The 13,738-nt window shown below is 38.1% G+C and overlaps 1 protein-coding gene across 1 annotated transcript; it reads right to left on the bottom strand.

The window, feature by feature from the left end:
- Positions 1-1,185: 1,185 nt before the first annotated feature.
- On the bottom strand, positions 1,186-12,466 carry tmem200a (transmembrane protein 200A). Its single transcript, XM_051875136.1, is given in 3 exon segments — positions 1,186-2,847; positions 2,849-3,853; positions 11,863-12,466. Coding segments are annotated over 2 exon segments (1,479 nt in total). The 5' UTR covers positions 3,836-3,853; positions 11,863-12,466; the 3' UTR covers positions 1,186-2,355.
- Positions 12,467-13,738: the final 1,272 nt, after the last annotated feature.

Genomic DNA, 13,738 nt, shown 5'->3' with positions numbered 1-13,738 from the left:
GGCCACTGTCCTGCAGAGTTTAGCTCTAACTTACCACAACACACCTGTCTGGAAGTTTCTAGTACACCTAAAAACCTTGATTGGGGTTGGAGCTAAACTCTACAGGACAGTGGCCCTCCAGGAGCAGGATTTGACACCCCTGGTTTAAAGCCACATGTACGTTTTTAGTAACATAATCAAATGCTATATACAGAATTTTTACATGGAAATCACTGTAAGTTTGGTCATTTTATTCATAACACAATAAGTGAAAATAGGAATTATATTTCCCTGTATGGCACTAACAATGGCAATACCATAGGCGGAATTCCCAAAAAACATACATACTGATTAACTGTATACTTTGAATTGTATTCAAAGGGTCATATGATGCTATTTTAAAAGTTCTTTATTTTGTTTATTGGGTGTAATAGAACAGGATAACATGCATTAAAGGATTAGTTCACTTCAGAATTAAAATTTCCTGACAATTTCCTCACCCCCATGTCATCCAAGATGTTCATGTCTTTCTTTCTTCAGTTGAAAAGAAATGAAGGTTTTTGAGGGAAAACATTCCAGGATTTTTCTCCATATAGTGGACTTCACTGGGGTTCAACGGGTTGAAGGTCCAAATGTCAGTTTCAGTGCAGCTTCAAAGAGCTCTACACGTAATCACGTTGGAAAGATCCAATTTGGACCTTCAACCCTTTGATCGCAGCTGAAGTCTACTATGTGGAGAAAAATCCTGGAATGTTGTCTGCAAAACACTATAAAGGAAAAGGAAAACATTAAAAAGCATCATATGGCCCCTTACAAGGGTGCTGGCAGCTGCATAATTGTTAATGGACTCCATTTAATGTTGTTGTAATGATAATTGTTTTGTTCAATTATCACCATTATGGTGATCAGTGTTACATTTTGTTGGGACTTCGTATATATATATAAAGTTGTGGTGAATAGTAAAACAGACTTGGTTTTATGCGTCAGTTGTTGATTGGATGTCGAGATATGGGCGTGGCACTCAAATGTGTATGCATATGAGCCTGAGCTCGTAGGGGCGGGGTTTAACAGACTAAATGATTGGAGCATCCTGTACACGTCACAAAAGAGAAGTCTGACGTTTTACCAGAAGATCCAGTTATGACATTTTGAATAAACATTACAAATTAAATTTAGGACAAATTTAAAAAAATAAACATGCAAAGATTAATTGTTCACAATAAGATTTATATCATGCATTTAGAAAATAAGGTGAATTTTCATTTAAAGCTCTTTCAGAAAGGTTATAAGTGATGTTTATAGTAGTTTACTGTCAACCAGAGTTGCAGAAAAATTTTAAGTTACAATACATTTTTGCAGTGTAAATTAAAACAGACCATAAGACTTAAATGAGAAAGAAAATTATCTCATTATTTACCTTCACGTTTGCTATTTCTTTTCAGTGGATTGCAAAGAGAAAGTCAGCAAAATCTTCATAAAACTCTATTATATACGAGCACAGTTCATAGTGATGTCTGTCATGCTCCAAAAAAGGACCAAAAACAAACAAACAAAACAACAACAACAACAAACAATAAAATAAAAGCAGTCCAAATTTCAAATTCTGTGAACGTGATCTCAGAATTTGCTATCAGCTAATATGAAAACGTTTTAGTCTATCACATGAAGCTATTGAAGCAAATGAGTTGTACTGACTACTTCTATTTTTTTGTCCTTTTCTGACATATACAATCTAACTATGTACTGTTGTCTGGAAGAGAGCTGTGTGAAAATTCCTCAGAAAAAGTAGCAGCATATGGACTGTGAGGAGCGTGATGAAGTGTAAATGATGACAGAATGGTCAGTTTTGTGTTAGTTATCTCATTAATTTGAGTGCTATAATAGACCTAGTTACAGGTAAATTAAATGATGCTTATGATGAAACTGTGCAACAAAGCAGGATGTTATCTGGAAAGGTTGTGTTTATTCTGAGAAGCATAAATTATACATAGATAAGTTCTCTTCAAAAATATCAGTGTGTGTGTTTTAAACAATAAATTATTTAAAGTAAAATAACTAGCAGTGCTGGTACAACACACATACTGTACTCAAACAGACAATAGATATTGTCTGAATGATAACAAAAACAATACAAACACATTTGAACAAGTTGCACTAACCTGTTAGTTAATGAATTGTTTGCTCTACCCATATTTTTATTTACCATTACAGCTCACTTTTTGTATTTCAAATTCATGGTGAAATATCATTCTGAAAATCCAGTGAAAGAACAAAAAAAGCAGCACAACTGCCTAAGCTTTCTGTTCAAAAACTGTATTGCAGGCGAACAGTGAAGGCCAAAAGCCAGTGGATTGACATTTGACACTGGCTCAGTTTTTAAAATCTGGTCTCTGAGGTGCCTCTCTTCAGACTGCTGCTCATAAACTCATCATGCTCAAAGCTCAAGTTATTGTGAGACCTGGAGATCATTAGAAGTTTCTCCTTTTTAGTGTAGTCCTTCTTCACGGCCACTGGGGGCACTATAAGCCTGTCCATAGGGTCCTCTTTGTCCTCCAGCTTAGTGTATCCTTTACTATTACTGCGGTCCAATCTGGGCCAGCTAGGGTGTTTCCTCTGTTCGGGTTGGACAGTCAGCATTGTGGGAGCTCTCTCTAAATCCAGAGATTTGGAATGGGCTGACAACATGTGGAGGGAGTTATTGGAGCCGAAGTCTTTACGTGCCGCTCCAGGTGACAGGTATCTACCGCTGGTGGAGCCAGGAGACAGCGAGGAACGGGAAGATGTGGAGGTAGGGGATTCGGTGGCCGAGTTGCTCCGGAGCAGCTGGGCGCCCCGAGGCTTGAAAGCTTTGGTGACATCGGGAACAGGGGACTGTCAACGACTCCATTGACGGAGGTCTGGAGTGTACCTGGTTCTGCTCTAAGTCCTCCGTGATGCTATCGATGTCAGGCTCGTCAATGACGCAGTTGTTGAGTTTGATGACAGGCAGCGTGAAGGCGCTGATGGAAGAGGAAACGATGGAGCGTGTTTGGCATTTCTTGAGTGCACCACGCTTGTCCTCCCACCGACGAACACCCTCATCCTGGAACCCAAAGAAACATTCAGAACGGTCCTTGTAGGTAGGCGACAACAGGCCAAATCCACCTCGGGCTTCGCTCATCAGACCCTCATCGTCCTCAGCCGAGCTGGTCCTGTGGGAGAACCGGACGTCACCATCCAGACCGGAGAAGGACATTAGTGTGTTTGCTGCGAGCCGTGAGGAAAACTGGCCATCCAGACCAAAGGAACGGATCTCCGTGTCCGCGTAAGGACCCACGTAGGCCCCGTTCGTACACTTCTGCTCCTTAATCCGCAGGCTGTGAATGTCTATGACGGTCGAGTACATGTCCCTCATGTGGATGATCTTTGTCTCACGATCCCTGTTCTCATGTAAGATGGCATTAGCACAGATGAAGATGAAAATCCCAATTCCCATGGTGAAAGGACCCAACATTTTCATCTTCTCAGAATGCAGGTGCTGCTCCAAGAATTGAGCGATGGAGCCCACCTGTGTATCGTTCACGGACAACTTGCTCTCTGGTGTCTTCTTGGGGTCCTTATGAGGCCAGTATCCAAGAACAGCCATTGCAATGCCTGCCATGAGGATCAACACTCCCAAAACCAGAAAGAATCCTGAGGCCGAATATAGTCGGATCTTCCCTCTTACCACCACCACATCAGCTCTAGGTTTACGCTTGGTGGATTTCTTCTCCGGTGCATTGGCTGGGCTCTGGATTGGCAGATGATATTGAGAGCGGGTGGAGTCTTGTCTTTTCAGTGCCGCGAGCCCCGTGATCACCCCACCTGTGGCAATCATTGCTATGGCAATGCAAGCCTGCAAATAAAGGAATAAACAAGTGTTTAAGTAAGCAGGAGGCTTTAGCCAGTCTTATCTTTGATCTCTATCTCAGTACAGCTCTAGGCATTAGGGAAATGTGTTTGCTGAATGCTGGTTTAAGCACTGTTGGGGCTATAGTGAATCTTTTTATATGTTTTTATATCACAGCATTATGTTGTTACTCTCGCCTTGCTTTACACACAGAGCAAGCAAAACAAAGTCATGAATAATTATGAAGTACACAAAAGAAAGAGAACAATGAATCAACATTACAATGTAACAAATCATAGCATGATGGAGCTTTAAGAAGATCTCTCCATGATCCTTGCACCATTGTAAATGCAAATGTTTGAAATCAATGATAAAATAATTCTATAAATAAAAGACTGAAGCATTAGTCAAGAGTGACTGCCCTATTTACAAGTCTGGCCATGTGATTTTGACAGCCAAGGGAAATCAAGTATGCTGACACAGCAAAAAAACTATATACAAGTAAATTATTTTATCAAATCTAAGAGATATTATGTATAAATTTACTAATCTGCTAGGAAAGAGCAAGTAAACTGTAATGTTTATTATCCCTATAATAATGTAAGCCATGCTGCTGCACATGTAACATACATGTATTAACCCCTGTAGCAGATCTATACAGGTGGAGCTGGGGAAGGTGGAGGGTTTCTGAAAGCACGCTGAAGACTGCTACCAGCAACATTACCGGTATTTGTTTGAATGTTGAGCCGCAGCTCATTGGCCGCTGATGCAACAGCAACCAATCAGCTGTGCTATGTAGATAAAGACGTGATCGATACTGAATGAGTTGAAGACCTATCAGTCTGTGCCATCTAGAGTTTCATGTCAGAACTAGGTAGTTAATAACGTTTATTTAGTTTAAAGTAATGAAAATGTTTTTAGTTTTAGTTAATAATAACCCTGCTGCAGGCTCACTAGGCCCTCTACACCTACAATGTGCAATCCTACACCAATCCTTATTCTTTTTTTTATATGTTGTCCATGTACTGATTTGCAAGTAAACCCTTAAACGACATATTTATGTTGGAGACAGCCTTGTGGTCAGCAACGCTTTGGCTGACCTGAATTTCAGTCCTGTCTGTTCCTGTCTCTCCTGTCCTATTGCTTCCTGTTTCTTCTCAAACTCTCCTGCCAAACCAAGGCAAAAAATCCCCAAAATATAACTTTACATTTTAATTTATTTATGTATTTTTTATAGTGAGCTGACTTTGGTAGTTTGGATAAGCATTTTGAGGCACATGAGTGACATTACAGCACATTCTTGAGTTATATATTAATGCACCATCTTGCTACATGTCTTGGCAACCATAAGATTGATTCCAGTATGCTCCGGCAAAAAATATCATAGTTTGTCCTCCACCTGCCCACAGCTTTCACAATGTGGCGTTCTCTGGTAGAAGTGTATGAGGATTTTTCAGTCTTGCTCCTGTAAGATTGTGTCATGCTCAGGTGTCATAGGCTGTTTCTTTTCAATTACCCTCAGTAAAAATTAAAAATGAGAGAAAGAAGAAAATTCATTATATTAAAGGAATAGGCGTATGACGTAGGCGTAGCGTAAGGTGAGAATTGACAAATGCGAAAGCGTAGAGGATAGAGCAAAACGAAATGGCACGAATTAGAAATCTAAAACAAGGAGTTTTAAAGAAAAACGTTAGAGGATTTCGATATAATAGGAGCTACATCATGCGTCGAGTCAGAGGTCATGCTTCTGCCGGAGCTCGACTCGCGGGTGGCCAGAAGATAAAGTTTTAAATATGGATATTCTTCTTTCAAAAATACTTCGTTTCACTTCAGAAGGCCTTTATTAACCTCCTGGAGCTGTATGGATTGCTTTTATGATGGATGGATGTGATTTTTTGGAGCTACAAAAACCCAGACACTATTCAATGCCATTATAAAGCTTGGAAGAACCAGGATATTTTTTAATATAACTCCAATTTTGTTTGGCTGAAAGAAGAAAGTCATATACACCTAGGATGGCTTGAGGGTGAGTAAATCATGAGATAATTTTCATTTTTTGGGTGAACTATCCCTTTAACACTCTTTTTATTGTCATGTAAAGTTGAAGAAAAAAAGTTTTGTAAAAATCCTTTACAGCCTATATATTTAGGTCAATACCTAAGAAATAAATATAGATTTATTAAGGTCCTTTCACACCGAGGATGATAAAGATATAGTTTTTTTAAATCATTCTAAAAAGAACATCAGAGTAAACACCACAACTATAACGATAACGGCATAGAGGATATCGTATGAATCACTTTCAGAACAATTTTTTTCAGAACGAACAGAAAGATATCGTTGGTGTGCACGCTGATATAGTTATTTTTATAGTTATCGTTCTTGGTGTGAACAGGCTTTAACAAAAAGCAGCAGGCAGTAGGAATGTTCTGTCCCTCACATTAACAACCTTGACAAATATCTGATTTGCATTTGGTTGGTTTCAAAGTTTTGTATCTACAGTACCTTTCTTTAATAAAGCATTAGCATCTGTAGCACAAATAGATCTGATTTCATGCTCAGACATTTTGCCCGAGTGATACTAGCCACCTGCGCCTGAAAAAGCAATTACATATTTCATCAAATGAAACAGCCAAAAGAGTTTACAGGCCTAAGAGGAAAGCTTTTGTCTAGAGGCCAGTTTTGATCGATTGATCAATCAGTCAAAGTAATTGATGACTAAAGTGATGGCTAAATGTCAAAACACACAGATGTCGAAGGTGAACCCACATTCAGAGTCTAGGAAGAGATATCGGTGGAGTTTTTCTCTTCTGGTGTTGACTCTTTGGGTAAACTCATCAAATATCTGTGAGAGAGGTCAAACGTTGTCTTCTGACCTCTTCTAATAAATGAATGAATAGATGAATTTACAAATAAATCAAATGGTCAGTCCACTATAAAATCATTTGGGAGGAGACCAGACCAAGATTAAACATTGTATTGGTCCACTTTCATTGGGAATTTCATTTCCATTGTTTGCATGAGATTTTCACTGTGTTTTACCTCATTGAATCTTTATTAGCTTCACATCTAATTATATGCAACTTAATTTTAATCAGCAATAACCAGGTGGTGCCTCAGGACCTGTAATTAGCTGGCTCTAGTATGGTGTTGTGTTTATAATCCAAGAGAATGAAGCTTGTTAAGTCAGTGATTGTTGATGTGAGTCGTGCGATACATACACAAACTTATTCTGCTAACAAAGCCGTGAAAATAAAATGTTAACAGAGTTGGAAGCTTGAGGATAGAAGAGGTGGAGATTATATAAACAAACATGAGAACAAAAGCACACATTATGAGATCATAGCCAACAGTCTGGAAAAGGGTACTTTCCTCTGAAGAATGCTTTAACTCTCAATGAGCCGTTTCTAATCGCCTGTGTGTTTATCAGCAGCTTCAAACATCTAATCTTCAAACGTGTGTTCCACACACTGCAAAAAGACATTCACAATCGCTTATCTCTTAATCAATATTTTATTTTAGGCATTGGTTTTCAGTAAAGCTACAGAGGAACTGTGACACAAGAAAGCACTTTTAGGAGTATTTCACACGTGCTAATAACAGGCAACATCCCACTAGTTGACTTGAAACTCGATTTTGATTAGGAGATATCACACCCTGCCTCTCTCTCTCTCTCTCTTTCTCTCTCTCACACACACACACAAACTCTCACACTTCACTCTCATTCTGTGACACTAATGTGAAACCAGACTTCATTCACCCTAATGGAAGCATATTTACACTCTGAATTGTTCCCTATCCCCTATATAGTGCACTATATGCTATTCACCATATAGAAAATAGTAATTGTGTGAACAAGTGTGGGGGGAGGGCAACATTATGATGTCCAGAAATTAATTTCAATAGTACACTGAGTTTAATTTATCGACACATAACATCCTCACATCTATGTTGTTAGACCCGAGATTCTTCATGTCAGTGAATAAATATATAGTTTGTGAGTTCTAATGGTCTGGCGGTAGAACCTTTGTTAAGCGTGTCAGAGGTTCTGGGTTCTAATACGTCCTCGTATAGTTTTTTTCCCTCATTAAACCAAAGAAGATCATCAGTGATTGTATACCAACAGCAGGGACATGTTTGTGTACAATTTGTTTTGTGATTTCAACAGAACGAATAGAGAGTCTCCACAACGGTTAGCGACAGATTGAAGCGCTTGTCTTGTCCCAGCCGCAATATGAGGGGGCGTGACGCTTCAGATTCTAGACAGCATTTGATTGGACAGAAAATCAGATGAGAAGCTGAAGTGCAGAGTGATGTCATCAAAATCGTTGATCCATATTGGTGGAAGTAAATGTTTATGTCTAAATGTGAATGTTGTCATTGTTCTGGAGCACGCTAGCTTATAGACAACAGTAAGGCTAACATATTCATACTTTAAAGCAAAAAAAACGCAATTTTGATTTCATTGGGATTTTAATGTCAAAATGGTGTATACTGCAGTTGCCCATTTGCCCAGTATTAAGAATTTAAAATAAAAATGTATTCACATTTTCTTCTTGCTAAAATATTTCAGATCTCTGCAAAACTAGAAAAATGTATATTTGCTACATATATGCCCACATACTCATACGATTTTTATTCATTTACATGACTTTTCCAGTTCTAGAAATCACATTTTGAAAATTAGACTACGTCAATTATTCAATTTCATCAATGATGAAGTGGGAAGCCTGGTTCGCAAAGAAAAAACAAACAGTTGTTGAGAAAGTCTATTAAAATAAGAAATATCTCAACTCTTAGTTGTTTTATCTTATTTAAAATTTAGTTTTGTCTTATTTCTCCCCCTGGTTGTGAACCACTAAACTAGGTGTTAGGACTTTCAGCAAAGCTGAGAAATTAAAGACATTATCGCAGTAGGTCAGCGAACACCAGGGTTTTTAAATCAACCCTTCACAAGAGGGTGTAACGAATAAATATAATCCAAACAGCACTGTGTTCTACCGTCTATTGAAAACCACAAACCTAGCTGTTAACAAAAGTGCTTTTTTCCACAAAAAAATTATTCATTTTAAAATAAATTAAATTTGGTGCATTTTAAAAGCAGCTGCAAAGTGTAAACACTTTATTATGAGCCGCGTCTTCACTTTTTATAACACAGCACAGCTTCAAAAATGCATAATTAAAACATTGAATTAATGTTAATTTTGTAGCTATTTTTGTTTTTACTAATTTAGTTGACAAGAAAATGTAAAATTAAACCAAATATCTGAACATAATAAATAAATAAACATTTTAAATAATTTAAAAAACATGACATCTAACAAAAAAAAAGTGGTAATCATCCTTCCATCTTTTGCATTCGAATGTGCATTTTTATCTTAAGTTCAGTGAATAGTCAAAGTTCACGTTTTAATTTAACAGTCCTGCTAGGTGTAGCTTTTAATGCATGTGTTTTTTTCCAGTGTGCAAATATGAAGGAAAAATATAACACTTGTAGTGTGAAACAGGCATAAGAAGTATAAAAGCGTGTAAAGATGACGGAACTCCATACAGTCCTCTGCTGGTCAGGTGAAATATTACTAAGCTGTCATAGTTGGGCATTTAACAAACAAATCTATAATTCATGATTTTGAAACATGGATCTTCAACCCCTCTCCTGGAGATTAGAGTTCTTCCTGGAGTTTAGCTCCAACCCTAATCAAGCACACCTGAACCAGTTTAATTAAGGATTTACAGACTGAAATATTTCACATTTAAACTCAACATGAAACAGTGTTCACCCACTGAAGCTGTGCTGTGAGTTGTAAAGTGAAGACGCGCCTCATAGCAAACACTTTGGAGGGGCTCTGATTTTGGATTGTTTTTTAAAATTAGTAATATTTTGTGGATAGAAAGCTATAGCATTTCACCAGTTTTGTAACGAGAGGCAGTTTTCCACCAAAATACTGTAAAAGCAGGTTTATTGTCAAGCTATACCACAAGAACCTGATAAAATTAAGACAGTTATTGCACTGAAAAACAAAATCTCATTCAGTATGATAATTGCCAGTGAGCTCTTGTTTTGGCCTTGTTGTAGTAATGTAAGATTAGAGTAGTTTCGTAAGCTTTCTCAGGGCCGTTTCTAGGCATGCCGATCTCGGCTAGAGCACCACAATGGTGAGACACTTCACAACTGAGCTTTCTGTGGCTGTTATGAAACTAAAAAAAAACTGTTCCAGAGCCTCCACCACTCTCTATCATCAGTAACAGTAACAGTAGTCTAAATGATTACAAAAACTAAACAGAATCCAACAAGACGCCTCTCGCCTTAAAGGGATAGTTCACCCAAAAAATTAAAATCCTGTCATCATTTACTCACCCTCGAGTTGTTCCAAAACTGTATGAGTTTCTTTCTTCTGCTGAACACTAAAAAAAGATATTTTGAAGAATACGAGTAACCTAACCATCAACTGTTTGGTTACCAACATTCTTTAAAATATCTTCTTTTTTTAGGCCATTTTCCTGGTTGCATTTGCACCGCCAGTAGGAACTCTGAAGTGACGTAAACTGTGCTTGTTGTTGTGACTTTTATTTTGACAGCGCTCAGTCAGATCCTACAGCACTCGCATTCTCCGTCTTCATTAGTTTATGATCTGTTTAACAGTCCTGTCTAATAAGTTATTACATAGAACTGTTATACAAAGAAAGTAGACAGTATATGAAAAAGTATTAGCTATTGCCGTGTGGTTGATGCCCAATATGGCTAGCTGAGCAGAAATACATAATGTTTCACTTGGTCCGCTCAAAGTCGCGCTGGATTTTCTGCCTAGTGTACGGTTCAGAGGTCCATCTATCACTGTTTTGCATGTTTGTAGAGTTAGGAGTAAATATATAGGTTATGTACACGGCTTTCTGTGCTGGTGTTACGCGTGCGTTCGACCAATCAGAATACGCTTACGTCACTGGTAGTTCCTTTTGTGCTGGGTTAGACCTTTTATACTCTGAAGTAGTCATAATTCACATAATTCACAAAGTAACATGCCCTAAACACATCTCTTAAGCATACAGAATAATGTAAGTGGATTTTTTTTTTGTAATTGCGCCAAAACGATTACGAAATCGTGGCATCCGTAATCATAACACTTCATAATCAAACTATCATAACAGTGTAATTTTGTCATCATGATGCCTGTGAATCTAACATATTCACATCACTATGTACAGATGCTTTCTGAACTGCTGTTTTCTCATTTTTGTTGTGTTTATTTTGTTATTGAGAGGAAAACATGCCGCACATATTTACATATTCATCTAAACGTCGCTCTCAGGAGCGTGGACGGCGTCAAGATGTTCGTTAACAGTATTTCATTGCAAAGGTATTTCCAACTTTTTACTTTTAAGCTCTTGTGCGTCACGTGTGCACGAGCAATAAGTTGCGGCTGCAGTTCACTTAACGGCCACCGGTGTCGCTAATAACAAGGGTTTCTGAATTCTACATATAGCGGCTTTAATATGTAAGCTAAATATATTCATACATGTGTAACATGTGTAAGTGTATATTTTTCTTGTTTTTATTTTGTTGTGAGTTGGAATCAAAGAATATATTGAGAGATTGCCTTGATTTTAGATTCTTGTATGAATATATATGACTACCCACGATCATCTGCTGTTCATAAGCACAGATCAGTGTGTGTGTGTGTGTGTGTGTGTGTGGGTGGCAGAAGTAATAAAGTCTTCTGCAGCTCAATGATCATATCGATCATACATATGCTCTCCAATATTGGTTTTGTGTTCATTTGCTCATCTGTCTGATGGAGAAATACTAACCTTTAACAAACCTGCTGAACATTTCCTTTATCGCATCATAAACAGAACCAAGAAAAACACTGGAGACGTGAAGAAATACATCTGAAGTCGGCGCGTAATGACGAACAATCCATGTAATCCACAAAAAACGACCACCAGATCCAGATATTTGTACTGATTTACGATTCAGTGGATGATAAAGCTGATGTTTACTGAGCAATAATACACACCTGTATGCTGAGATCCTCCTCCTGGTGTTATGTGTCCATTACGCACAAGTAGATCTCACGATCCTCATCATATTTCCGCTCCACCGTAGAGGACGATTTAACTAATACTTTGCTTTAAAAGCTGTTTTTTTGCAGTTTCATAATTCAGTCCATCGGATTCTCTCTGTTTGGATGTTTGGAGAGAAAACTTCCATCTGAGCGCGCGCGTCCTCTCCATCTCAACCCAGCGCGCGCCAGCAGCTGGATACGCGCTCGAGACAAACTTCACGATTCTTAAGCAGGCAGAAAATGCGGTCTGAATGAGAATATCTCAAAACGAAAAAAGTTCGTTTCTTCCTTTCCTTCCTTTTTTCTTTTCAGTCCCCCCAGTCGAACGTCTTTCCTCGTCTATAAATCCACAATAAACAATTCAAAGGCGAGCGGGATTTCCCTGATTTCACTCAGATGTTTGAATAATCCTATCAAACAGACGAGGTCGTGTCGATAAAAGTCACTCATATTTGGCTGCATTATTGTAGTAAATAATAAACGCTTTGTGAAGTATCTCCTCAGAGGCGCGGTCTCGAGACCGAGGCGCGAATCGTTTGTAACGGGCAGAGCGCGCGAGCTTTGCCTTTGTACTCCCACGTGACGCCATTCCAGATGACGCACATTGACAGAGGGAGAGAGAGAGCGTGCGAATTTTAATAATTAATTTGTGTGGGATTGAAAAAAATCTAGCAAACACAGTATGTTAGAGCAAAACAACACTGACTCGATCATTTCTTGGATGTAAATATTTCTGTAGGCTACACGTACAGATTATTTAAACAACCACAGCTGCTGTCATCAAAATGTGTGCAGCTTTTATTACTGAAGATGCACTTTGTTTGAAATATAGACAGTAGTCTCGCGCAGCCAGCCCTTCGCTTAAAGATATTACAGGTTCAGTGAAGGGAGTGTGGGCTGAGACTGTACAGACAGTGACAGGGTTTATAACTTTGACTGAGCTGGAGGGAGATTTTGATGGCATGAGTCAATTTAATAACACGACACTATTTGGATCCAACAACTCATAATTTCATCTCAATAGCTTACCCCATGCGCAATGAAATCAAAGTGGACAATTTTTTTCTTCTTCTTTTATGGAACATTGCAGTATTTGTTCTAAATGATTTTATTTGTGCACATCATTTATTTAAAATTCATCTGTCTCATAATCTTGAATCAGAATATCTTCTCCTCCCTCTTCTCTTCTCTTCTCTGATGACGAGGGCGGGGCAACCTGTCACTCACACGAGATCCACCAATAGCAAACCACAACCATCCAATCAATTCCCCACAGATAAATTCAAGCCCCGCCCTACATTTGTTCTTGTTCCTGAAGCGTTTCACTCTGATATTTTGGAAGATATTTTGTGGATAAGTACGGAGCCCAACACATGACATGCAATTAAAAAAAAGTTAATCGTGCGCACAATTTACTATTTCGTTGCCTCAATTTGCTAAATGGTGCGCACGATTTACTATTTCGTTTCCACGATTTACTTTTTCATTCCCTTGATTTACTATTTAGTTTCCACGATTTACTATTTCGTTCCCTCAATTTACTATTTAGTTTTCAGGATTTACTATTTCATTCCCTCGATTTACTATTTAGTTTCCACGATTTACTATTTAATTCCCTTGATTTACTATTTAATTCCCTTGATTTACTATTTAGTTTCCACGATTTACTATTTCATTCCCTCGATTGACTATTTCGTTCCCTCGATTTACTATTTCGTTTTCACAATTTACTATTTCATTCCCTTGATTTACTATTTAGATTCCACGATTTACTATTTCGTGCACACAATTTACTATTTCATTCCCTCGATTTACTATTTAGTTTCCA

The sequence above is a fragment of the Ctenopharyngodon idella genome, chromosome 20, assembly GCF_019924925.1.
Source record: "Ctenopharyngodon idella isolate HZGC_01 chromosome 20, HZGC01, whole genome shotgun sequence".
Taxonomy (NCBI): domain Eukaryota; kingdom Metazoa; phylum Chordata; class Actinopteri; order Cypriniformes; family Xenocyprididae; genus Ctenopharyngodon; species Ctenopharyngodon idella.
The sequence above is the reverse complement of the archived record's forward strand: the minus strand, read 5'-3'. Positions and strand labels throughout refer to the sequence as shown.